At 33.3% G+C, this 27,846-nt stretch overlaps 2 protein-coding genes across 3 annotated transcripts; one reads left to right on the forward strand and one right to left on the reverse strand.

The window, feature by feature from the left end:
* Nucleotides 1–149: 149 nt before the first annotated feature.
* LOC111511581 (circadian clock-controlled protein daywake-like) lies at nt 150–15,924 on the forward strand. The gene is made up of 4 exons (XM_074184351.1): nt 150–309; nt 10,820–11,060; nt 13,782–13,915; nt 15,443–15,924. The coding sequence occupies exons 1-4, from the start codon at nt 252–254 to the stop codon at nt 15,745–15,747; spliced, it is 738 nt and encodes a 245-aa protein (XP_074040452.1). The 5' UTR covers nt 150–251; the 3' UTR covers nt 15,748–15,924.
* Nucleotides 15,925–15,938: 14 nt separating this feature from the next.
* Nucleotides 15,939–27,846, reverse strand: LOC111511564 (uncharacterized). 2 transcript variants are annotated; one of them, XM_074184349.1, is made up of 11 exons: nt 27,693–27,846; nt 21,236–21,404; nt 21,053–21,181; nt 20,822–20,993; nt 20,644–20,769; nt 20,325–20,481; nt 17,707–18,102; nt 16,742–17,428; nt 16,471–16,686; nt 16,196–16,334; nt 15,939–16,145 (listed from the first exon to the last, which is right to left on the reverse strand). In XM_074184349.1, exons 1-11 carry the CDS (start codon nt 27,755–27,757, stop codon nt 15,939–15,941), a joined length of 2,463 nt encoding a protein of 820 aa, XP_074040450.1. In that variant the 5' UTR covers nt 27,758–27,846. The 2 variants fall into 2 exon arrangements, with proteins under 2 accessions (XP_074040450.1, XP_074040451.1); XM_074184350.1 differs by lacking the exon at nt 27,693–27,846 and adding an exon at nt 27,433–27,680.

Here is a 27,846-nt window from a genome sequence, read left to right on the forward strand (position 1 = left end):
TTGGTCGATTCCAAATAACTCGTATTCCCCCAATTACAAGTTAACAAATCTACAAAAAATGTGTTCGCTAATTGTGAGCTTCCAATACAATTCAAAATAAATTAAAACGTTTGATGGTCAAAGCTCGGACCATTGTTCCGTAACAAATATAAAACCGGCGATAACATCATTTCAACCATATTCGGAATTCACCAGCGGTGCAAGGTGAGCCGCAGTTTTGTTTGACAATTTTCTCGCAAGTCGACCAAGTCATGTTTGTGAAGTTGATTTTGTCGTTCGTCAGTTTCTACTGTGCAAGCGCGGCTTTGCGTAAGTATATTTCAAAACTGACATGTCGTATATTTAATGTGAAATCATTGTCTTTTCAACAGTTTGGAAGTGTCGAATTTATGTTTTCACTTCAATTTTCAGTTGTCTTTTTAAATTTCTTACCTAGTTTTTTGAAAAAACTGGTTATTCTATTCATATATCTGTAATAAACTCAAGGTGAATTTTACTGAAAAGCAAATTAAGAAATCATAAAAAGTTTTATTTACGGAAATGTATAATACAATCAGCACTATTCTTGAATTTAATATAAAATTCAGTCTTCTTTAGAAGACAGGACTTGTTTGATAGTTCAATTAACAGGTTTGGAGACAATGAAGTCCTGAGGCTTGAAATTTTTTTCCCAAATCATTTAACAGCTGCATGAATTTACGGATTAGGTATACTCCTTTATTCTCTACTATATTTTTATTTATTGAAATTATTATAACATTTATGTAACATTCTAATTTTTTTATTCTTCTTCTGGGCTCTTATTTCTAAACTCAATTTTTCTACCTTCTTTTTTTTAACTTTCTTATTTGACAGACGGAGTAGCTCCAATGATCCTAAATGATATTTTGTTTTGGTGATAAATTTGTATTTTAAAAATGTTCTTTTTCTTCAAAATCATCCACTTTTTTGGTTTGAATCTGTCATTCTTCTGTAATCATTTCCAAAACTACACACAAATACTATGTCCTTTCTCAAGTTTTATTCCTTTCCATAACGATTTGTTTTTTTTTCATATATCTCAATTACTTCTGTGATTTTCCTTTTTTGTGGATTCTTAATATATTTCATTATTTTGTTGGGATTTTTACCTTTCTATCATCCTCTACTTTCTCCTGAAGTTCCTCGTATTTCGTCTATTCCCCTATACTAAAAGTTTTCGCTCAAGATTCTGTGATATACCTGAAATTGAGAGCCAAAGTGAAATTTTATATCAATACCCTTTTACATAGTAGTATTGCGTTGTGTAGCGTTTTCTGTAAATGGTTTTTTTTAATGGAAAGAACTTATTTTGAATATTTTTTTTCTCATCCGAGTTAAAAGGAATATTTGTGCACAATTTTGAAAGGGTTTTTGTTGAAATTTTTAAGTTTTCCTTCCTTCCTCAAAAAAGTCTAAAGGTTGAACTTGTTCATCGAGTTTATCGACCAAAGATTTTAGAACATGAAAAAGGATTATGAGAACAATCATAGATTTCAATTTTTTATTTAAACAAAGCTGTTGAATTTTAATTACAGTACCACTTGTTTATCATTGGTTTTGTGATCGAGATTCGATGAGGCTGACGAATGCCGTATTTTCCTGGTCCTGATTGGCGAAGGTTATACCGCTGAGAAAGTTAGCGAAGTGTTTGAAAAGATTGTAGTCGGTTGACGAGTGGTCTGAGGAATATGGTGGGTGAGACAGAACTTCGACGCTCAATTCGTTAAATTTTCGGTTGGTGATTTATAAAACATGCAGACGGGGTTTATCATGGAGCAAGGTTGGACATCTTCTGTTGACCATTGTCGGCTGCTACTGACTCAATTCGGTACAATTCGTCGGATTTCCCCACAACAGGACTCCGTTGTGATGGTTCGACCGGCTTGCAGAAAATACCATATCATACAACAACCATGGTCTTTTTTTAGTGGGTTTTCGGCTTTGAGAAGTCCTTGGGTGGCTTATTGGTGTCCAACCACTGTCTTGAGCGTCTCATGTTGTAGAGAATCCACTTTTCATCACACGGAACGATCCAATCCAAAAAGAAGGATCGTTTTGGTTGTGCAAAAGCAAAGAACAGACGTCGCAACGTAACAATTTCTGTCGATCGTTCGAGCTTTTTAACCTCTCCAATACGTTTCAAACCATCAAAAGCCTTACAGGAATTGACGCCCAGTTCTTCTGTCATCCCATCCACCGTTTGTGGTGGGTCAGTCTGCAGCAGGGTCTTCAAATCCTCGTTCTGAATTACTGTATGTCGACCACTGTGGGGGCTCATCTTTGAGGCTAAAATCTCCTTGACGAAATTTTACAAACCATCGTGAAATAGTGCTTTCATTAACACTATCATTGCCAAATGCCTGGTTTATTTTTTAGGTAGCCCTTTGGTTCAATTTGAATTCGTAGAGAAAAATATACGATTTGATCTTCACAAACTTTATTTTCAAAAATATATCACACCATTTTTTGCTATCACCAGTAGTAGTAGCACATGTGGTGTTATACTTTTGAAAATAAAATTCGTGAAGATCAAATCGTAAGGTATAGTTTATGAAAAAACTGAAAACGTAATACTACGTTACAATATTAACAAAAAATTACCAAAAAAAATCAGTATGTTAGGAAGATTATAAAAATGGTCTAGTTCGAAATAAATTCCTAACAAAAATTGTGAATGGACCACATATCCTTCAAAAATAGGAATTTAATTTCAGAGATTTTGATAACAAATTACTTGAAAATTCTATTGACTGATTCACGAAAAATATTAACTTAACCAACATAAAGATATACCAATGATGAATGTATTCTTGAGTCATCAAAAGCAGCCAATATGTTTTCACCGATATGTTAAAGAACTGTTCATTTCGAAAGAAAATCGAATTATTTGAGTTGTTGAAACCAAGCTTGATAAGATGTGTCTCCAACTTTCGAAAAGTAGTTCGTTTGATATATTCAAAATTGTGTAAGTGTAGAATTATTCAATTCATAACGACGTCTTCCGAGTCATTTTTTTTTAGGTTTGGGAACAGGAATAAGTCATAGGGTGCTATAGTTTGTTCAGTATTGTCTGAGAGTGAAAGAATTTCAAGAATGCAAACATGTCGCTACATCAAAGAAAGCAACATAGTCGTCTCAAGCAAATAGCACTGCAATTCACCCACAAAATCATTGAGATATGTCTACCCTTGAGGACGCCGCTAACGAGCTATTAAAATAGGGATATGCGACAAAGAACGCGAAAACACCAAAAAAAAATGCGCCAAAAGAACCGCTCGATGTTTTTTCTGATATTACGTTTAAGATGATATTAATAGGCGTCGGACTGGGGGTATTAATATAAATTTTCCATTGATATATTCTGTATGATGAGAATATAATTAAAATATGGTGAAAACTAATTCTGTTTGAATATTTAATTTTGGGAATGACAATTTATTTTTATTATTTACAATTGTTACCTTCTACAGATCTATAAAATAATCAGAATATTAAATTTACAAATAAATACAAATGTAGAAAGGGCAAAAAGTAACTGCATTTGATAAATTAGCTTTTTGGAAAAAAAAATCAAATTTGTCATTAACTTGAATAAAAAAAAATTGCATATTGAAAGAAATATGTATCATCTGGTGACGTTTTGAAGACTCTATCCATTTTCTTTATCCAATCTATTTAAATCAAAACATTATAATTTGTACTTAAGAGTCGTCTTTTGATGTAAATAAATTTGATATTACTATTATAATTGACACTGATAATATCAAATTGATCGTCGGTATGATAATGAAGATGGATACAGTATTCGAAACATCACCAGATAAGTATACTAATAGAATAGATTTCCGCGGTTTGAAATTTGAACATCTGATTTCGAGTTGAACCGCGTTCAAAATTTTGCGTTGTTCGACGTTTCGGCTTCGACTTTGACATTTTCAGGAAGTAGAAAAATGGAAAAGTGTGGCTGCACTGAGATATACACTTTATATATTCTTGTTGGTTTGAAAATGAAGATTCATATTCCTTATTGGATTTTATAGTTAATGCAGAAACAATTTTATAGATTTTAATGGGAATACTTACTTCGAATAAGACATTGCGATAATTTTAGTCTACAGGGATTTGTTGAGTGATTCTTCACTGGATGAATCAGTTTCATTAGGATTGATGACAACTGAAATATTTTTTTTTGATAACGAGTTTATGCGATCATCCAGATCCCACAACTCTGCTTCGATTCTGATTGTTTTGTGGATACATTTTTCCCAAGCTTTTTGGCCGACTGTTTCCAGAGCACTGTATAGGTATTTCTTCACTCAACACAGCTTGAAGGTCTTATTATTCCTTGCGATGAATCCTTCAACTGGAGCCCAAACCAACTCTATTGGATTCAATTCACAGTGATAAGGCGGCAACGGAAGAACCGACATTCCTTTAGTCTTCGCCATCTCATCGGTTACATACTTGACGAATTTTGACGTATGACGTTTAGCCAAGTTGAGGAGCTCCGCTTTTAACATGATCGATTCAAAAGGAATAGCTTTCATTTGTAACCACTCAGTAATATCTGCTTTCTTCCAACACGACGTCGGCAGCTTCTCGACTCGTCTACTGTGGTAACTTGCGTTATTCATTACTATTAATGATCCCTGCGGAAGTTTTACAAGTATGTTTTCAAACCATTCTTCGAATACTGTGGCAGCCATTTCTTGATGATAATCCCCCTTCCATAAAGGCTTGTCTTCCGCTTTTGATGTTCTAATCTTGCCAAACCTTCGAGACGGTATGACCCTCATTGACCCATGTTTCATCCAAATAAAAAATAGATTTACCTAGTGCTCTGGCTTTCTTTATTTCTCTCAAATAGTTTCTTCTCCATTCTACAATCTCTGAATTTTCTATAAACATGCTCTTTCTATTTTGCTTTCCAAAAGTGAAATTCAGCTCATGTAGTATCTTCCATAATCGAGTTATTCTTATATCAGAAAAAAACTGTCTTCACGAATAACTGACAAAACTTTATTAAATGTAGGTATTTCGTTTTTTATGCAAAAAGAGTGTAATGCTCTCCTAATAGAATTATTCACTTCTTCATCGATAACCAAACACTTTCTACCAGTGGATACTTTCGGCTCGAAAAAGTTGTTGTTTTCCTTGAGTTCCTTGAGAATTCTAAAAAATTTCGATCTATTGACACCAGTCATACTCGCGCATTCTTGCACTACTTTCTCCTTACTATTTATTTCGGGTAGATATTGTATTCTAAAAGAATTATATACATTCATAACAATTGTTTTTTCATTTATATTTAATAGTGACAATTTTGGACGATTCACGATTCCCGAACAACTAGCTTCCATGTTGTATAGCTGTTTATTCAACGCGCTCTCGAAGTAAACTGAAGAATATCACGAATAACCCCGCTAAAAAGTCAAGACGGTCTTATTGATGGGTGCGATGTGTCTGTTGACAGAATAACTCAAAGGAATATCTATTTATACTGCCTTAAAAAAAAACAATGTTTTTTCAATCCCCTTCAACTAAATACCTATACCTATTTTAACATTTGTCATAGTAGATTTGTTATTTTGTTTGTTATGAATAATATTTTTCAAGAATAAATATTTTCGTCGTATAAATTCATTTATTCAATTCGTTGAGAGTAAATAATTTGAATGCAGTACGCCTATGACAATAAAATATATAATATATATATATATATATATATATATATATATATATATATATATATATATATATATATACTGCTGTAGTCTTTTTCATTTCTGAACAGATTAGATCTGGTGAATATGATGTTTTTTGTACCTGACTGGTTTGATTGTGTACAAGTTTCTTTCAAGTCCCCAGACTCTTCTTCGTTTCTATATTTCACTGTTGCAAACGACGGCAAATTTTGACAGATGCACCTTCTATCAAAGGCTAGATAACATTTTTCCACAGTCAAATGAAAAATCAAATAACCATTCATTTTCCACAAAAAAAATGTCAATGCCTTCAACGAGACAGTTTAGAAGATATGGCATGACAGAAACATTTGACCGAAAAAACTGTTCTGGAACAGTTGAGAAAATACGTGCGATACTATTTTCCATTCCTCCAGATAGCGGACGACAAATGAAATAAATCTGTACCTAGTTTTCAAGTCGATTACCTTGTACAGTAATAATCGAGTTTCAAAAGCCAAGAGTCAAAATTATGGAAAATCCTGAAATGCTAGTACTATACTGACGTAAACTCAGTATAACCAAATGAACTGTTTTTACTTTGTATTGCCACATTAATTTCATTTAGCATAACAAGAACAGCAAACTGTGATATAAAAACTATAATAATTTCTAGAGTGCTCGTCAACTTTTGTTTAAAATATTCCTAGATGGTAATAATAATTAATGACTATATATTACAGTACATCTAGAATGAATAGTGTTAATAATTTATTCCAACACATCAAACAGTAATTGGTATATCAAGGAAAATATAAACGCGAGATAGGCAATATTATTTTTCAACGATCCCGACTCCAATTATACATTCGTCAAGGTGAAAGTTTTATAAATCGGGCGTGAATTAAAAAACATACCTATAAAAAAATCCAAAGAAGTTTTGAATTTCTCTATTATTGTCAGAATATCTCCGCAGGAATGATTTAAACATTCAAACTCTTACTTATATTCACATAAACCAGGGTGACTTTTCACTTTTACTTTTTATGATAATGACAAAACTTTCAAAAGCTTAAGAAAGCCTAATGGCGAGCAATTTTTCTCTTATTCCATGGTCGTTCTCAAAGACATGTTGGGCGACACTATACTTCATTGATCTCAGAAATCACTACGTTTTCTTTGAAACTAATTTTGACAGACTGATTAAAATAATTTGTCGCCGTTCTCATCATCCATTTCATTAATCGGAGACTTCTCAGTTCTCACCATCTTTTCTTTAGCTTTGTCTAACAGTTGTAGTGAACAAGAGGTTTTGGAAACTATTTCTAATTTTTGGAAATACCATTTCCAGTTAATTATATAGATGAAATTACAATTCGTTCTAAATTCAAATCACTCTTTTGAGAAAAAGTATGGCACAAAGATTTACGAAGATCCAATCCAGCCTATCAGAAAGAGATAAGATAGGTCAGTAACTAACCGATTGTATATGAATCTGGTTTTTGCACAAAAATCAGTTCCCAGCAATATAGTATCAGCAATAGAATTGACAATCTATAAGTTTAATGAGTTGATCAAGTAGTTAAAAAATAAGAGAGTCCAAAAACCTTGCTGTGTTTCTCATCTAAGAAACGAATAAGTGATGGCCACATTTCAAGAAAAGAAACGATATGTTCTGGTCCAACTTTTATGGCAGCTTAAGCCATAATGACAATATAGAATGAGCAACAGCTTCGCATCCTAAGTATCATATGCAGTTTCATAGAAGAAACCCTAAAAAATACGATAGTTTATTTAATAACAAGACAACGCTTCATACACCAAATCAAAGGGCGATTGGTCTTGTCTGTTGATTGCAGTGGCTGTTTAATTTTGTACCAAATATTTTGCAGCTATCCAGGAAATAAATATGAATATCAAACTGGAAACAAAGTTCGTATTGTTTGGAAGTCAAAAAAGCAGAAACATTAAGGGCTATGGGCCCAGATTCTCAACAATATTTTAACCCATATTAGAATGGTTCAGTACATTCACTTGAAACTATTGTAGATTAAATTGATATATGTAGCCGTAACTACATGATAGGAAATCATTATGAAGAAAAGAGAATTGAAACTTTTTTATGTTTTTTACCACTTTCATAAAAGTTGTAGGTTAATTAACATTTTCTCCTGGAAATGTTGTTGAAGTGATAACTTCTTATGGGAGGGCAAACTGCTTCGTTACCTTCGTTACCAATTCACACAGAACGAACGTCTGGCAAAGATGAGGTGCGGACCTTTGTCCCTTTCTATGTCTCTTCTATGTAAAAAAAAAAGTCCAATGTTCACAGAAGTGACGTCCCTCCCTCGCCCCGTCTCTTTGCCCTCTCTCGTGGCGTAGAAGAAGGGGCACGCCAGTTCCTCGCCACGTGTTTATCCTCTAAAGTGCGGAATTATGTTGACTCCAACATACAATTTTGCGAAGAAGTTGGCAAATATTCTTGTTTATTTCATTTAATCGTGCCCAAAACCAGGCCTGGTAGAAAATTGCTGATAAAATACACCAGATCCAACAGATCTTCATCATCTTTGTCACTGCTTGAAAAAGCCATGTTATAATCCACAAAACCAACAGGTTACTGACGTGCTTTCTCGCCACTGTCCCGCCCCTCTGTGTGCATTGCATACGCCACGTCCGGTGCCATGTCGAAGTCTCTACCAGACGTCCGTTCTGTGTGAATTGGGCCTAACGCGTTACAGCACCAGTTTGCCTGGCTCCCATTCTCTTACGCATACGTCAGCGGAAAGCAGGCTCCTTCTCTCTCGTCGGACAGACGCTCAGTGTTTAGTGTGCGATAGACATATACTGTTGACAGTATTATAAAAATCTAACCAGCAAGCACGTAATATTGTTTCATTATGTGAAACGTAGCTTGAAAATGATGATACTACAAAAGTAACACACGCAATAATCAATACAAGATTTGATTGATAAATAACCTATCCTTACATTATCATAATAATATACACAAAATTCAAGTATTAACCTAAGCTTTTCCCAAGTTAAACAATTTCAATATTAAATAGTTCAATTTAGATTATTTTAAGTTATCACTTCTGTCCGGCGTCCCGAAACGCACACGTTTTTTTAAATCATGTTTTCTTTTACCATATCATTATCTTTCAAATAACCATTGCGGTCAGATCGTTCACAACGAACTAATATTTTCGAGGAAGAAACCGGTGCTGTAATGACTAAGCGAACACTAATTATTTCAATTAATAACCTGTAAATTAAATCAACCTTGTGCATATAATGTAAGTAAAATTCTATTTTTTTCCCGGCCAGATTTATGAGGACGATTATATATTCAAATTATATAATTCTTAGTATTTCAAACGACGGAAAATTCCAAAAGGAAAGAATAAGTGAGCAATTATAGTTTCATATCAAATAACTACAGTTGTTTTTATTTCTTTCTTATGACAACATTGTTGATTAACGATACATTTCCTTCCTTTCTTCCGAAGATTCCAACAATTTTTGTATCAAGATTTCCTATAATGTTTTGGAAAAGGTAAACTAATTGCCTACATCATTACTCGACCCAAATCTTCATGAAAAAATGGAGATGACATTACCGCTCAGAGATATGAAGAATTTGCAAAAGTTTTTGGTCCAAAGTTTGATAAAAAAAGCTGTTTATGGATTTTTGTAATAAGTTATTTTTCTGGCATTTATGTCTTGCGGTACGTTTTCGACGGGCCATCCTGTATATCACTGCCACGTCTACGTTTTTGAATAATAACTAAAATGCTTCATCAAACTTAACTTTGTTCGATAACTCAAAGAACCACTTAGCACTTCTTATTTAAATTACACTCCAAAATATTTCTCTCTTCGATTTGTTGATATCGGTTCTAACCTCATCGCTTGTCTTGATTTCGTAATTGTTTGCTTATTGAGCAAGTCATATCAACTGTATTTTCATCGTAGAGTTGTTTCGCATAGTTTTCAAGACATGGACAAATTAAAAAAAGAAACATAGATTTGTCATTTTCTAACGGAATCTACAACAACTTTGCATTTTTCTGAACATATTTTGATTGATCCTGCAATTATCAGATATACAAAATTTCATAGTCACATTATTTATGAACGTTGTCGATAACATAACATTTGACAATTTCTTGATAGTTTCCAAAAGTTGAAGAGATAATGGAAGTTGAAATGGCGTTGATAACGTCATTTATATTAGAAGCATACCCAATAAAATTTTCAGATATATAGTCCATGCTTAGAGTAATGTAAATTTCATCGACCAGAAGAACAATTTTTTTCCTCGATATTTGTATTTCTAGTTCATTTCCTAATTAGAGCGTATACAAAACATGAAAAGCATGAAGAAACAAATCTATTTTTGTGAATTTGCTTCAAACTGATGAGTCAGGCTACAGGTTTCAATATATACGTTGGATTTGGAAAAATTGAAAGAGCTGTTGTTTTCACTAAGTTTGGGGTCCCAAGCCAAGGCATTTTGAATAGATTCATATGGCAAAGCCAGAAAATGAGTTACACACACCACAAAAATAAAAGACGGAGTGCAATTTTATCCAGATGTTGCAGACATCCATTATTTTCTGATTTTCTTCACCTTTTAGGAAAAATAAAGCTGTGACATACCTGCTCTCAGGTGTAATGTGATTTATTTTCAGTAACGCAATAACAGCGAGGCATATTTGTTCATTAAACTTTGAAATTATCTTCAAAAAGTCGAATGAAAATCAAATGATTCGCCACCTTTCCCTCCAATATAGTGCCAGTTTTGGAGCAATAACGAGAAAACATGCACAAAATGGACTCTCTGCTCCTCTGTCGATGAGAACGACCGCAATACGTCCGCTCTTCCCGACGACGGAGGCGTAAGTGAATGCGACTTTCAAAACGCAGGACCCCTGACATTGTGGCAGTTTCGCTCTTAGCACGGTTAGTTACTGAAGTCGATTTGGAATTTTAGTTAGGGCGTAACAGTATTATGGGATATTCACAGTCGTACACAGTCAACTGTAAATGATTTGGAATGACAAATGTCTTTCTGTGAACATCTAATCAGTAAGGTTAATTTTTTACAGCATCCTACATACAAGTATGCAAAAAGAACGTTCCCGATATGACCGCCTGCATAATAAATTCGGTAGACACGCTGAGACCGAAACTGGCTGAAGGGATTCCCGAACTCGGAGTGCCCTCCATAGAGCCCTTACCACTACCTGAGATCAAGTTGAGAAGCGGACCCAAATCGGCGAAAATTGACGCAAACATCACCAACATCAAAGTTTGGGGGCCTTCTTCATTCGAAGTCCTGGAACTCAGGTATATAATAACACAGACTTTTTACCACTCTATACAAACTTCACTGGGAAAAAGGCTAATAGCAAGGGTTTCTGAAAATAAATATTCTCAAATTCGATGATGGAAAACGATTCAAAAGCTGTATGAATTGGTTTAAGCTAGTGCCATTTTTAATACACGAAATATTTTTGTGTTTGTTTTTTTAACTACTATCTTTTTCTATCTGCCAACGTTTAGCAAATTTATTTGCATTTTTAGAATGCTAAAGGACAATTTGTCAAAATGATTATATGAAATCATTAACTTTATTACAAAATTTACTATTATAAATGCAAACATTGGAATAAAGGAAGAACTTGAACTATTCACATCAGAAAAGCATAAATTTCAGTCTCTTGTTAGTACAGAACAATGGTGTCTATTTTCAATATTTCAATGGCCAAATTGTTTCCATTATATAGATATATTTCGTAAACATTGCTAACGTAAGTAGTTCAAGTCCTTCCTCTATTCCAATTTCATAATATTAACAATCAATTAATTGATTAAAAACGTTGTAACTTGTCATGGATCCAATGCGAAACATACTCGTATTACACAAATTAGAAAAGATGGCTTTTCTTGCAATCCATAGATGAATAGGTGTCCTAAGTCTTCATTTTCATGTAGAGATATTCGAAGAATGAAATTCATAATCAACACTTTGGTGATGTTAACACCATGCAACAGAAAATAACGGAAAAAGTAACAGGACTGTGACAAACTTTGCAAGCAGATCAAAAACAAGCACAAAAATATATGTGGGTACGTAGGTCTAAAGTGGGTGGATCTAGTTGACCCTCCACTGTGACCCGCAAGGGTTCATTGTGGCTCCACCTGTTCAAACTTGACCAAATGAATCCTATTACTTCATACGATGGCTGATCTTTCAGGTCAGCTGGTAAGAGCGTGACTCTGACTGCAGCTCTGGAATCGTACTCGTGGGGCATCTTCTGGAATATTATGTTCTCAATGACCACAGCAACCTTTCCTTTGTTTCATTAGATTCGCCCAAGCAAAGTTTTTTTTGTATGGTTTGGATCGATCATCATTTGCGCGTAAGCATCTCTTGATGCAGATTCTGCTTCTGCTGCTAATGAATTTGGTGCAAGGAAGATTCATAAAATATCCTGTTCTTAGGAGCCTATAAGTGGCTTCCTAGACTCCTAGGTCAATTCAGGATCAAGAGTTGCAGGATTGAGAAGCTCTTGGTTTTGATCCGATGTTATTGGCAGGACAGTTGGGGTAGTTCAGTCGATGTCCGTCGCCTTTGCAGACTCAGTGTCAGACACTTTTTTACTTCATGGACCATAAAGGGTCTCACGAGTAGCTGAGGAAAGGATATCCATCACGGCAGAACTCCACGTTAGCGTGACGACGGGAGGACGTCTGTTATCTAGAGGTTCCGTGGACTGAGAGTTATTCATCCTTTTGGCACCAATAGGAGAACTCTCACCTCTATGCGGGTGATACCTCACCCGGCAGGGGTATTCTAACACCCAACGCTGTAGGGCGGACACTAAAATGCACTGAAGACCACCTTATGAGAACACATTGTCTATTTTGTTATAAAATGATTTCAATAAAAGGTCGATGTTCATCTTCTATCCACTCCTCGTGACTTCTCATTTTTCATTTCACAAAAAAATCTTATATATTTTTTGAATATTACTGGAGTTTCACCCCAACACCAAACCGTTATTTTGACACCTCGACATGTGTTTCGATCACCCAGAGGATCTTCAAAAGGAAGATTAAACTGAATACACATACACTGTTATCCTTATTTATACCATCGACACATCTGCTAATCTACCTGCGTCTCAATTGTCTTAAATTAATTTTACAATGAGGCCTTATGTAATAGGTGAATCACTGAATCACTATTATATGATTTTACAATGTGGCCTCATGTAATAGTCAGATAAATCTGATTTACCCGACTATTACATAAGGCAACATTGTGAAATTAATTTAAGAAAATTGAGACGCAGGTACCTAGCAGAGGTATCTATATACTGTATATTTAGTTTAATCTTCCTTTTGAAGATGATCTCTTGGTGATCGAAACACGTGTCGAGGTGTTAAAATAACGGTGTGGTGTTGGTATAAAACTCCAGTAATTTTCATTTCTACACCAAAGGTTCTAAACAGTGCATCACAAGTATATATTTTTTGAATTGAAGTATCATGTTCTATTAGAAAAATATTGAACACAGGTATTTGTTGTATCTCATTCAAGAAACAATATTCCAATTTCTTAAACCATTTCTTGTCAGTAATACTTGATATTCTCACCATTTTTAGAAAAATGAATTAATACTTTTATGCATCCTTCAATTGAAACCACCTGATAAATGTTTTCATTGCATCATAAAACATAAAACAAAGAATATCTTTGTTTGTATGACTCGTCATATGAATATTGCCAAACTTTTTTGTCAAATGTATGTTCTTGCTTGAGTGGAAAAATAGCTATGCTAAACCCCGCCAAGTAAATAAAGACACTTTATTATTATTATTATTATTATTATTATCATTTATAAATTTTTTCTAAAATTTTCTGATTCTTTTTTTTTCTCTTCTCATTGTGAGGTTTTAACTTATCTTTTGAGCATTTTATTCACAACAGTTGAATTTTTACTGTCATAATAGTATTTTTATTTAGTTTTTCTAATTTTATTCATATTTCATTACTTTCAGACCAGAAGTGGCCAAGAACAGATTCGTATTCAGAATAAACATACCTCACCTGTATTTCAAAGGCGACTATGACATTGACATCAATGTCGTAATACTGAAATACAAAGGACAAGGTCCAATCACTGGAAATTTCAGTAAGTGCATCATTTATAAAGTGACGTGCATATAATTTAAAACGAGAAGTAAAAATAAGTTAAAATAGTCCAGTTCAATTCGAAACAGAAAATCTGATGGTGTGGAAGATAAAAACTAAGCAAATGTTTCTAGCGCTGTAGTTTTTAAGATTCCCAACTGAAAAATAATTTTGAATTTTATACGGTTTGTATCAAATTTGTCAAAACATTTTTTCAAAATTCATTTGATATTTTTTCATAAATCTAGCAACCTTTTTCTGAAATTTTGTCATTTCGTATACAGTTAATTCACTCCAATTTCCTTTTTGTTTCCTCTTTGAAAACAGTGGTTGTTTTAGATGAAAAACTACTAAAAGTCTCAATGGTCGCTGAGAAAATATTCACACATAGTAGAAAAATAAATGGTACCCAATTATACTTTGAAAGATAAATTTTATTGGAACTACTATCCATATAATTAGTAATCAAGGGCAATTTCGAGACATTGAATATAAATTACAATCAACTATTTCGATGATGTTGAAGAAAGTTTCGTGAAAGTATAGTTCAAGTAAACGATATAGTGCAATTATTCAATCATTTCAGATTATATAAGAATCAATGTTTTTCATTTTTGGTAACCAGTTGTTGTCCATCTTAGCAATTGGCTGCACCAAGCTGATGAGGCCAATAGCCAGAAACACGTATCCGCGGTTTGCCTCCATTTTTTGAGTGTTCTGTCCACGAATTTCCCGCTTATAAAAAAATATATATTAATATATATAATAAATATTTCGTTTATATAGATAAGTGGGAAAGTATATATATATATATATACAATTGATCGCTTAAAAAAACCTTCACTAACTTTCTTCGAAAACTTCTGATAATTCCTCTTCCATATTCTCTGTTTTACTATCACTGTCATTTAAATCAATAATGAATTTATTTCCACCATGAATATGGAAGTGGCCAATATCCATATCGCGATCAGTTCCTGAACTGAACACGACTGCGATAACCATTCATGCATTTGCCCATTTCTATTCGTCACCGTAACGTGACTTCAAATTTAATTTTATGACTCTTCAGCCAATCATAAAACTCGGTTAGTAAAAATCATCCAATACGAACTGTCAAGTCTACAGTCTACGTGGACTAGTTTGTTGCCGGTTGATTTCTATGTATTGCTTTTTTTTGGGCCTTTGAGAGTGCCGCCAACTTTAAATGTGCACAATATCGTTTACTTCGACTATACCTTAGTATTATTCAACAAAAAATGAAACTATTTGCAAAATATCATGCCATATAATTATTTTCAGTATTACATTGTGCAATATCTCTCATCAATATTTTCGAATAAGTTTTTTTAAGTTAATTTATTTCACACAACTTGTCTATATTCAACTTGAATTTCAATTTTTTATTGAACAGAAGCAAGCTCATGTTGAATGTTTGAAACTGGATGGACTTTCAATCATATCAAAATAATGGTGTAAAAAAAACAAGTTGACATTGACATGACAGTAAAAAACCATTATTTTTTAGCCAATATGCAAGCTGACGTTCTCCTCAAAGGCCACCTGAAAGAAATAGACGGGAAAGCGCACCTCCATTTCGAAAAGTTCAAAATTCAACTTAGCATTCAAAAGAGTTATCTCCACCTCGGAGAACTGTTTGCACAACAAGCTCACCTGGGAACAGCAACGAATGAAGTGATAAACGGAAACTCCGATCTGTTCGTCAACGAAATCAAACCGGCGCTGGAATCATCTTTGGCGGACATATTCACGGAAGCAGCGAACAGCATTTGCAAATCTTTCACATACGACGAATTGTTCCCAGAAAACTAAGCATTGTGAAGGACAGTTTTTGTTAAGTTGGCGAGAATTAGGATATTCAGTAACTAGATGAACGCTTGAGACGCTAATTATTGCACGATCCTCGTATCGAGGAATTTCAGGGGTATACAAAATATTTGTTGATTTCATAAATGTATTTTTTCTCAAATATAATAGGTGGAAACCGAATATTTTTATCACTGTCACTGATAACTAAAGCCATATTTTTCTGAAACTTCTGGATACAAAGTTGAGACTACAGACATCAGAAGAGGTACATCTACGGGGCTAATATTTAGTGCTGAAACGAGAAGATCTATTGAGCAGAAGTCTTTCGATAGTAAAAATTCAGCTAGGGTGCTAGCTTTCAAACAAATTCCCATTAAACGTTGTTCCATGAACGTTGTGCACTAAAATGAGAAATATTACACAGTTTGTTGAAAAAAATACATTTACTTACGCATTGCTTCGGTAAATTCATTTCCCACATTTTCAAAACGACTTCTAAAATATTATAAAGTAGTCGTGAAGCATCCGCACTTTCTTCCAAGTGCCCCTTGTACATTCTATTGCGATTACTGGACCATATTTGCACCTCCCTGCACAAAAAAATAGTATCAAGACCTGAAAACACTAAAAAATGCAATTTTGAGAAAACTACGTTACAGGGAGTGATCAATAATTTTCATCCCAGAAACAGTGAACGAAAATTGTTGACCTTCCTATGTCTTTTACCATTTACTCATGTTTCCTAAAACGACTACGGATTCTTCAAAGTTATAACTAGGGTAACTACTAAGCGAAAGATCAGTCTTTAGTATTGGCTTCCATTCACTTTCTGGAACGGTGGTACCTTGGATTACCATATCCGGTACGAATGTATTTAGGGAACTATTCGTTAGCGATAGTTCAAATGGCACAGTGTCCAAAAAATCACCACGAGGTTTGACCCTGAAAACAAGTAAGTATTGAGAATCTGTTCCCTTTTAGAAGCGGTGGCTCTTACTTAGGTAACGGAAAATTAATTATTTTCATTTTAGTCGGCTTGTCAAGCTTTTCATCCTCTTCCTCGACGATATCCAGAGAATCCGATCGAGGATATCGCTTATTTCCGGGTTTCTTTAAAAACGCACCTGAAGATCTTTTTAAATTTTCTAGTCTTTCATCATCGCCCAATATAAATATAACGGAACTGCGACGATAATCCTGTACATCCTCGTCTTCTGAAGCTGCAAGTTGCGACAAATCCACGCCGACCGTTTGGGTTTTTATCAGCCCCGATTTGGTTTTAATTAAGCCAGATTTGGTTTTACTCAAGCCTTTTTGTTTTCCAGAATTTGTTGGATCAGAACTTTCAGAAATTCTACCAAATGCCATGTCACATATTTCATCAGCGATTCTATTTTCTGCGGCAATATCCAGACGTTCTACATCCCTTTTTTGTACTTTAATACATCTTATGAAGTAACGAAGAAACTCAAGTATTCTTTTAATAATAATGGAATCATCTTTCAAACCGTAGATAACAGTCTTCGAAGTTTTCGTGAAGTATGCTGTAGATCCCTGCAGATCCATCAACTGCCGCCAGAGAGCGTTGTAAGAATCGGTCAAGGTCAGCTTTTTCGAAGTGTAACAAGTTGATATCCACCCTGTATGGTGCGTTAGCAGAGCTGTTAGAAGGGTGCTGAGAAAACTGAAAAAGATCTAATTATTGAAAAATGTAAATGGAGAGATACTTCAGGGGACAAGTGCAATCATGCCCCTACAAGTCAAACAAAAATAATAATAATAATAATAATAACATATAATAATACTTAAAAAAATAAACGCAATGAAAAAGCTACTATATTTCCACTTATTCAGTCATCATTTTTCAATTTGTAGTCGATTTCCATCCCTGCGGGATTTGCTAAACTCATATCAAACGAGACATAATTACACTTACCCTAAAACTTTCTGCGAATTACTCACAAATTTGTCTCTTTCGTGTCCAGTTCTTTGAGCAATTCGCAAAAAAAGTCAAAATCATCTTTTTCTTTTCTGAGAAACAAACTTTTTTTGAAGCTCAGTACATCCAACTTGTTTTGGAAAAATTGTAAGATGTTTTTCGATGCTAAATTGCTGAAAATGCTTCTGGAAACCGAACTCTCCTCGTCCCGTTTCTCATCTCTTTGTTCACAATCTTCTTTCGTCCATTTACCAAGACCATTCGCAATCTCTAACAACCAGTTGGCAGAATTTATGGAAATGTCCAACATCAGAGAAACAAAATATCTAGGAGAATATAAGGCGATCTCTATATACTGCCTCAAACGCCATAAAATGGACTCTACAAAGTTTGTGTGCTGAATAAATGTATCACGGTATCTGAAAAATTCAAAGAAAGTCTAGCCAACTCAGTCAAGAATGTGCAAAAATGAGCAAAAATGAAGAAAACTAGTAGGAAACACAAACATCATCAGTAACTCAAGTGCAAATACTTCCTTGTTAATGTATTATGCTCATATACTTATGATGCACTGTTTGGAACCTTTAGTGTAGTAATGAATATTACTGTCAATTTCAATTTAAAATGAAGTGATCATGCATTTTTTTTAAATTTTTGTGATATATAATATAGAAATAACAATAGAATAGAATAGAATAGAATAGAATAGAATAGAATAGAATAGAATAGAATAGAATAGAATAGAATAGAATAGAATAGAATAGAATAGAATAGAATAGAATAGAATAGAATAGAATAGAATAGAATAGAATAGAATAGAATAGAATAGAATAGAATAGAATAGAATAGAATAGAATAGAATAGAATAGAATAGAATAGAATAGAATAGAATAGAATAGAATAGAATAGAATAGAATAGAATAGAATAGAATAGAATAGAATAGAATAGAATAGAATAGAATAGAATAGAATAGAATAGAATAGAATAGAATAGAATAGAATAGAATAGAATAGAATAGAATAGAATAGAATAGAATAGAATAGAATAGAATAGAATAGAATAGAATAGAATAGAATAGAATAGAATAGAATAGAATAGAATAGAATAGAATAGAATAGAATAGAATAGAATAGAATAGAATAGAATAGAATAGAATAGAATAGAATAGAATAGAATAGAATAGAATAGAATAGAATAGAATATAATATAATATAATATAATATAATATAATATAATATAATAGAATAGAATAGAATAGAATAGAATAGAATAGAATAGAATAGAATAGAATAGAATAGAATAGAATAGAATAGAATAGAATAGAATAGAATAGAATAGAATAGAATAGAATAGAATAGAATAGAATAGAATAGAATAGAATAGAATAGAATAGAATAGAATAGAATAGAATAGAATAGAATAGAATAGAATATAATATAATATAATATAATATAATATAATATAATATAATATAATATAATATAATATAATATAATATAATATAATATAATATAATATAATATAATATAATATAATATAATATAATATAATATAATATAATATAATATAATATAATATAATATAATAGAATAGAATAGAATAGAATAGAATAGAATAGAATAGAATAGTTTATTAACTACGTTACATTTTCTTGTTTGTAGCAAGTCAAGTGTATAGGCTTTCTTGAATAAATGAACATATAAAACAAGGAACTAAATTGTAAAAATATAAAACTATTAGGCAACACAGGGGTTACCTACGTACATATATAACCAAATAATAGGGGTATTTACAAACTACCACAGTACAATCGATACCGGTGAGTATGTTTCATCTCGAGTAGACATGGCTGACGTGAACTGTCCTAAAATGATCGTAGTATTCCGAGACTGAGTAAAAACATTGGCTGAGAAGCATTTCTTTGATGGCTCTTTTGAATTTGGTGATACTAAGCTCTTTAAAGTTATTTGGCAGAGAGTTGAAAAGATTGTAATCAACAGAAATTAATTGGAGCTCCGGGGCGACTTTATTGATTCCAATGGCGTAATTGCATTTTCATGCATTAATTTCATTATCCCAAATTTCAATTTTTTGAATTGACCCGTTCAAAAAATTAAAGGGGGGGGCATTTAAAGGAAATGCACTGTATATTAAAAAAGAAGAGGCTCCAAGATGAAGGCCTGTATAATTCCTCTTCTCACAGTCAATTTCTCACCAATTTTTTCATTCATAAACACTACTTGACGTCTGTTTTCTAAATAGGAATAAATATAGAAAGAGTGTTGACACACTTGAGAATTTCAGGCAACGGAAAAACTGATGAGTGAAAAAGTCGTGGTTGATACCAAAACATTTGGTACTCAATCAGATACGGTACGGTGAACGTTTACCTGGAAACACACATGGTGAAACCTTTATGAAGGAATAATCGACTTCAACAGGGCAGAGATTGGATCCGAACAATTACTCATTGGATACTGCGGCTTTTCAGATGACATATTGCACACCTGATAGGTAAGTAACTGGATGGCAGAAGGCAAACGATTTATAGACGATCAAGATTATGTCCAGAAGAATGTGACAAACATTTATGAATCACTTCCTTGAAATTAAGCAAACCGTCTCAGTAAATGAACTTACCTGTCATTATCTGAAGCTACAACTAAGATGAGCGCCAGACCTAACCTTGAATTGCCTAAGCTGGTTCTGATTGGATAATTCTCAGAAGAGTTTCTTCTAGTATTGAAAGAATTGTGAAAGTCAGCTGAAGATGTTTCCGATAACGCAAATGAACTGCCTGAAAAAGAAAGTTGGAGATTATACAGAAATAGGTACTAACGTATAATGCATTGAACCGTCTTACATGAAAGGCTCCAAAAGAACTAAACAAAAATTTATGTTCGAGTGTTTAATTTCCAGGCTCAAAAAATTAAATATTTCAAGAGTACGAATGTCATACCATTATCTGCAAAACTGCTGCCATAATGACTCAGCGACGAGCTACTAGCCAGGCTGATCTCAGAAAACCCAGAGTCAATCGTGGTGGAAGTTGAGCTTGAAGACGGAAGGTGCCCTCTCCTGAAAACTAAGTAAAAAACAAACTGAACAACGCATGATACATGATAAATAGGCCTTACTTGAGAATGAATCGTTCCTCGAAGAATATTCAGACAAACCGGACAGAGAACTCTCGCTAGAGTCGGAATTACTGAGACGGAGCAAATCAGAACTACTCCTCTTTGTTATAGATCTGGACAACGCCGTTCCTGAAATTTTACGAAAACTTTTACGACGTCGAGGCACAAAAACCTAGAAAAATAAGAAAAATGATATAATCTACGTCAGGAGGATGAATGAAAACTGCCCACCTGCGTGAAAATGATGCGTTCTGGAGACGAAACGTTGTGCATCTTGTAGTATGTTTCTTGATATTTCATCGCGGTCGAACCGAATATCATTTCGGTCAGGTGATTAAATTCCTCATTGTTTTTCGCGACCTTGAATAAAAAAATTAAAGGAAACTTGAATGTGCACATTTTATGAATTCTTACCACGGTGCCAACCCTGCTGTCGCTACTTGAAATATCTATTTCATCATCTTGATTCTTTTCTGGAGAGTTTGCCAGCAAATGGGAATCAAATAGCAGTTGACTCTCTCTGAACATGCATTCTTTGAAAAGGACAATTCTTACTTGTTCTGCTTCCACATTTATTATTTTACTGTGGAAGAAAAAATGGAAATGTTTTTAGATTTCGATGTTTAAAATTCATACATGAATTTTTTATTGGTTGATAGTCTTATCGATGTCATACTTCTAAAACAGTAAAACAATTGAACGAAAAGCTAATAGTCTAAGAGCCAGTGAGCGGCTACCTGCATGTATTTGACCAGACTTAGGTTTTTGTACATTGAGGCCCCTATACCTACCGTACATGATATGGGACCTCACTAAGCCCAAAGTGGTGGACGCGGTGAGTGCGCATGTAGGACAGGTATCAATTTTTTAGTAATTTTAAATGCATTTGACGACGTTTGCCGTTTTGATATTTTGAAATATATTATTATTGTGAACGGAAAATAATAATGGCAGAACATTACCTCGCGTTCAACATTGTGGCAGACATATTTGAAAATGTTAAAAATGAATATTTTTGAAAGTACCTAATTGACGAGATCTGCCATTGATACATTTCACTTAATATAGTTTCAAAAACTTATATTAATTAGGGCAGAAGTATTCAGTGCGTACAAGCATCAGCAAATAACAAAATCTGAGATACTACCCGGCCAGATATCTAAGTATTACGATAACTGTTTTACATCAAAATAATGTATTTATGATTTACTTAATCACTCCAAAGTATTACTATTGTACTCATTCTATCCTATAATATTTTTTCTGATATTTACTACCTGCCATTTGAATAATATAAGATTTATACCTGAGAGGGCTCTATTATAATGGTTTCCGTCAGATGTTTTCAGTATATTTGTCAACCTTCATATAGATGCCTGGTGTTGCATGAATTTAAAAAAATTGATAGTGTTGCTTTATTTTATTTAGTTCATTGGATTATTAATTGTTGAATATTTTTGACATTATGTCGAGTGAAATAGATAAAGTGCAGTGTGTTTTTTGTGACACATCAAAAACTGAAAAATTATTAATATTTTTGAAAGAGACTATGGTAAAATGTCGTAATATTTTGAGGTGACCAAGTGCGACCTTCTGATTTTGCAAAAGAATTAAAAAATACAAAGTTTAAGGAGGCTCTTGTAGGCTTTTTCGAAAAACATTGGTGTAGTGAGCAAATGAAATTATTCGTAGGCAATCGAAAGATTCATATAAATTTCCGAAATTGTCAATCGTATCAAGTTGTTGATGAGAAGATACAGTCAAATATCGTTGAAGATTTATATTGTACTTTACATGAAGAAGCAGATACAAAAATAATAATATTGTTATCAGAGCCTCTGATACTGATATTTTAATAATAATGATTGGTAATATGGCAAACTTGAAGAATTCTAATTCTAATATTTGGATGCTCAATGGATTTAGAAACAATGAAAGATATATTGACATAACAAAAATTTATCCGGAGCTTGGTGAATTGTTTGTCAAAAGTTTAATCGGATTCCATGCGTTCACCGGATATAATTTTAATCCCGCGTTTTTCAATAAAGGAAAGAAAAGACCTTTCTCTTTGCTATAAAAAATACTGTATTTCAAGAAGCATTTGCTACTATTGGTGACGAATTGGTGACCAATTACAAGACATATTTAATGTTATTCAGCAATTTACTTGTCAGCTCTACAATGCCAAAAAATCTAAGGACATAGATGATGGAAGATTCCAACTATTTGTTAGCAGCTACAAAGCTTCAGGCGTCAATGAGAATTTCACCAAGAAAGTACACCATTTTGACGCAACGTCAATACCACCGTGTAAAAGTGAACTTTACCAACAACTTCTGAGAGCTCATTATATTTCTACTATTTGGAAAAATGCTTACAAAAAGCAACCTACAACTTTGGACCCATTGGAGTACGGCTGGATTGAGCAGGACAACATATTTTTCCTCAAATGGTTCGAAGGAGATCAACTTCCATCTTTTGTCAGTGACTTAATCACCAATATTCCTGGTAAGTTGATAAAAATCAATTCCTTATCGAATATGTTCAAATCTATCTATAAATTAATAATATTTTACAATTTACGTTTAATTTTTACTGAATCTGACTCAATTGATGATGAAAATGATGTACACAACGATGAACATTACCCGGATGATAATGAATGAAGAATAATGAATACTTATAAATATGTATGTTACCTTAATATACCTTGATATTTAAAATTTTTCCGTATTTTATCAAAACGGCAAACGTCGTCAAATGCATTTAAAATTACTAAAAAATTTATACCTGTCCTACCTGCGCACTCACCGCGTCCACCACTTTGGGCTTAGTGAGGTCCCATATCATGTACGGTAGGTATAGGGGCCTCAATGTACAAAAACCTAAGTCTGGTCAAATACATGCAGGTAGCCGCTCACTGGCTCTTAGACTATAATATAAAAAGCAATTACCGGCTATACTTTGGATTTGTAAAAGAGGTAAAACTGATAAATGATAAAGATGAAAGTACAATTACATTTATGAAAAAGACTGACAATCAAATATCCAATAAAGATCGACCGAATCAGTTTGATGACATTGAAAAGAAGCATATAAAGTAATCACAGCTGAAAAGTGGTAACAAAAATATAAAGGAGCAATATTAAGACTATATATATTGCGTTTTAGTACGGGTTAATATCTCCGAAGTCAACAAAATTTTGGCAATTACATATGTACAAAGAAATCTATTTCTTTACGCATTTGCAACTTTTTACCCTTGCAGAGGCGACACCAGGGTGCTGCACCCCATAATCTTAAATGGAAATCTATATCCTTATGTAGGTATCTCATTTGGTCTTGAAGAAAAAAACATTTCTGCAAAAACTTTAGGTCTGTAAGATAACCCGTTTCCGAGTGAAAATTATTTCAAGTTATCCAACGAAATGTTATTTTTTGGTCACGTTTTGTAAATCTTATTTTTACAGGAATTATTTCATTATATCGATTTGTGTTTCTAGCAGTACCCGTTGATTCGGTTTTATATTGATATTACATCAACATTGAAAATTCATTAGTAAATTTTGTGATTTTATTAGACAAAGTTAGAAATAATTTTATTTTAGGGACAAGTTATTCGAAATTTTCATGAGGCCGCAAGATTGTTTATTGATGTTTTCCCAGATAGACCAGTTTCTTCTAGTCACATGAGAAGCGTTGTGCAAATCAACAGTGCATGACATTTTTAAAGAGCTTTAATTTCATTCCTTTAAAAGCCATCTTGTACAAGACCTAAACGAAGATGGCCCAGATCGAAGACTGCAGTTTTGTGAAACTGTCACTACCTCTATCGGATATTTTTCAGTGATGAAGCAAATGATGCAGTGATGATGCAAATGCTTCAGACACAACTGCCGATACTGAAGTGAAGAAGGCCATACACAAAATCCTGAGAAATTAAACGTATGAGTCGGAATTATGGGTAATACGGTAATTGGTCCCTTTTATCGACGGAAATCTTACCGGACGCTTATACTTGCAACTTTTAGAAGAAACTATCACACCTGGGATTGAAGCTGCCATTGAAAATGATGCTTTCGACTACGATCCAAGTTTTCAACAGGAAGTGGCACTTCCACACTTTTATGTTTCTTCAAGAGAATACCTAGATGAGGAATATCCTGGTGGTTGGATTGGACATGGAAGGACATACTGATTAGCCACCAAGTTTCCACGACCTCGCACCCCTTGACATTTTTTCGAAAAGTTACATGAAGGAGCGGGTATTTGTTGCAAGGACTACGACAACGACTCACAGATGTGTGCGCTTCTATAACACCAGAAATTCTGACAAACGTAAGGACAGAATTCGAAAGTAGACTCTATTATTGTCAATAGGTTGGTGGTAGTCATTTTTAACATCTTACAAAATAAAACTATTTTTTTACGACTGGCATTCATTATTAATCTTCCTTATTGATCGGAAACAGATGACCGTAAAGACCTCTAGTTTGTGCAGAAATATTTGTTTTTTTTAAGGTTTCCATTTAAGATTTTGAGTGCAGCCTCCTGGTACCGTCCCTGCAAGGGTGAATAACTTGTGAATGTGTAATTAATAGATTTCGTTGTTAATATGTAATTGCCAAAATTTCCTTTTTCCATCCTCACAAACTTCGGAGATATTATCCTGTACTAAGACTTTTCGTAGAAATAAGAAATGCTTACAGATTTCAAAAGTTATTAGGGAATAGGGAATATAATAAAAATATACTCGTAATGGTGGATTGCTCCCTATCAAGTCTAAACCAAAAATTTCGGTCAGCAGCAAAAGTTCCTAGTAACTAGATTTAAAAAATAATCAGAGAAGGGTTTAATAGTAAAGACAATTTGATAAAATTTAAACTGTATTGATGAATTAATGCAACTTGTGCTCTATTTTTTGATATCTTTCAAAATATTTTTTTGTGGAATCAAAAAGAAAATGTCGAATCAAATCAGTCATTTAGTGCCTGAATATTTTCTTAGAACAAATGAAAACACTCTCTTGGTTGTCCTATCTACTTCAAAATATTTATTAGTCATTTCCATTTTTCACGATATTTCAAGAATAGAATGAAGATTTCGTTAATTTGGTTAAGGCTTTCGCAGCCGAGATTTTTACTGCTACAATCTTCATTCGGATTTGAAAGCCGTCGTAGTTTGGAACTGCAACCTAACGTTTCGTCAGCACGAGTGTCTGGCTTCTTCAGAGGTTTATTCATCTTGATGATTCACCGATAAGTCATCGGCGAAACTTTAGGATGCAGTTCCAAACTACGATGGCCTTCAAACCCGAATGAAGATAGTAACACTGAAAGATTCCGCTATTCAAATTTTAATTCTAACATCTAAATTAGATGGAATTCTTATTTTTTGTTCAAGAATGGACAGTTCGAGAGGAAACCCATTTATTGATAATTTCTGAGCACCCAATTCATTGGACATTTGATATCAATTGAATAGTAAGGACTTTAGGATTTACTCAAAACATGACGTGAGGATCACAATATATGGACAAATAAATCTTTACAATATGTATCAACAAATATTCCATTTAGTCTATTGCAAAATTGCAAGAAATTGCATATCGTCTTATCTGAAAATAGATAAAGTCTAACTCTTAAAATAAAGGTAAATGCTAAAGGAAGGCAATACAATATATATATATATATATATATATATATATATATATATATATATATATATATATATATATATATATATATATATATATATACATATATATATATATATATATATATATATATATATATATATATATATATATATATATATATATATATTTGCAGTTTGCAGTTTGAGGGTGCCTAGAAGATGACAGTACTACCAACTGTCGAAAACGCTCGCAGATAATTAATAGAAGATATAAAGCTTCAAATCCTTTTTGTAGAATTTAATATTGAAATACTTAAAATAAAGGAAAATTAGTTGCATCAATCAAATATATATATATATATATATATATATATATATATATATATATATATATATATATATATATATATATATATATATATATATATATATGATGAGCTGTTTTCTCGGGTTTCGCTCCGTGTTCTGTGTATTTTCTCCCCATAAGGATTATTTTCACAACGTTTCGGCAAAGTCTCATTTGCCATCTTCTGGTGATGTCTGGTTTTTTCAACTAGTCTAGTTGAAAAAACCAGACATCACCAGAAGATGGCAAATGAGACTTTGCCGAAACGTTGTGAAAATAATCCTTATGGGGAGAAAATACACAGAACACGGAGCGAAACCCGAGAAAACAGCTCATCATACTTTATCCGTGAGAATCTTCGAGTTAACATATATATATATATATATATATATATATATATATATATATAGCTCGTCTGAGATGTAACATCCTGTATATAGATACTTTAGTGTGTATAATGTTTTTTTTTTTTGGTAGAAGTGAATCCATCAGCAGGCATAAATTATAATTTCAGTGAGTTTCGTCTGCGTTTTCTACCTGAAAGAAACTCGCAACTAAAGATTGAAGCACAGCTGCTCTGAAGCGACTGGATTCTGGATTATTCGGCAAAAACTGAAAAACTCACATTTTCATTTGGGCAATTTTCAAAGAAATTCCAAAAGGAATAATCGAAATTTTCCTGTCATGCACTCGGTCAGTTGCGAATTTATCATTAAATAAAAAACTCTACACCTGACGTTTATAAATGGATCTGCATTTACGCACAAAAACAACATTGAAACTCGTGAGTATTAGCACATTTCCGGTGTAGAAGTCATGAGAAGGGTCTATTTCAAACCGAGTGTTATACGTTCGTCTACGATGGAAGTACTGTAAACGACTTACCGACTTTGATGGCTTGCACGATAATTTGTACACTCATCCGATTCTGAACCTTTCACGTGATCCATTAAGTCATTTTCTAACGATTTGTTTGAAATCGCCGTTTTTCAAATCTTGCCAGAAATTAGTAAATATAAAATCACGTGCGATCCGCGGT

This window comes from Leptinotarsa decemlineata, unplaced genomic scaffold (assembly GCF_025532065.1).
Source record: "Leptinotarsa decemlineata unplaced genomic scaffold, Ldec_3_MD MMD2_tig00026354_RagTag_RagTag, whole genome shotgun sequence".
Classification (NCBI taxonomy): domain Eukaryota; kingdom Metazoa; phylum Arthropoda; class Insecta; order Coleoptera; family Chrysomelidae; genus Leptinotarsa; species Leptinotarsa decemlineata.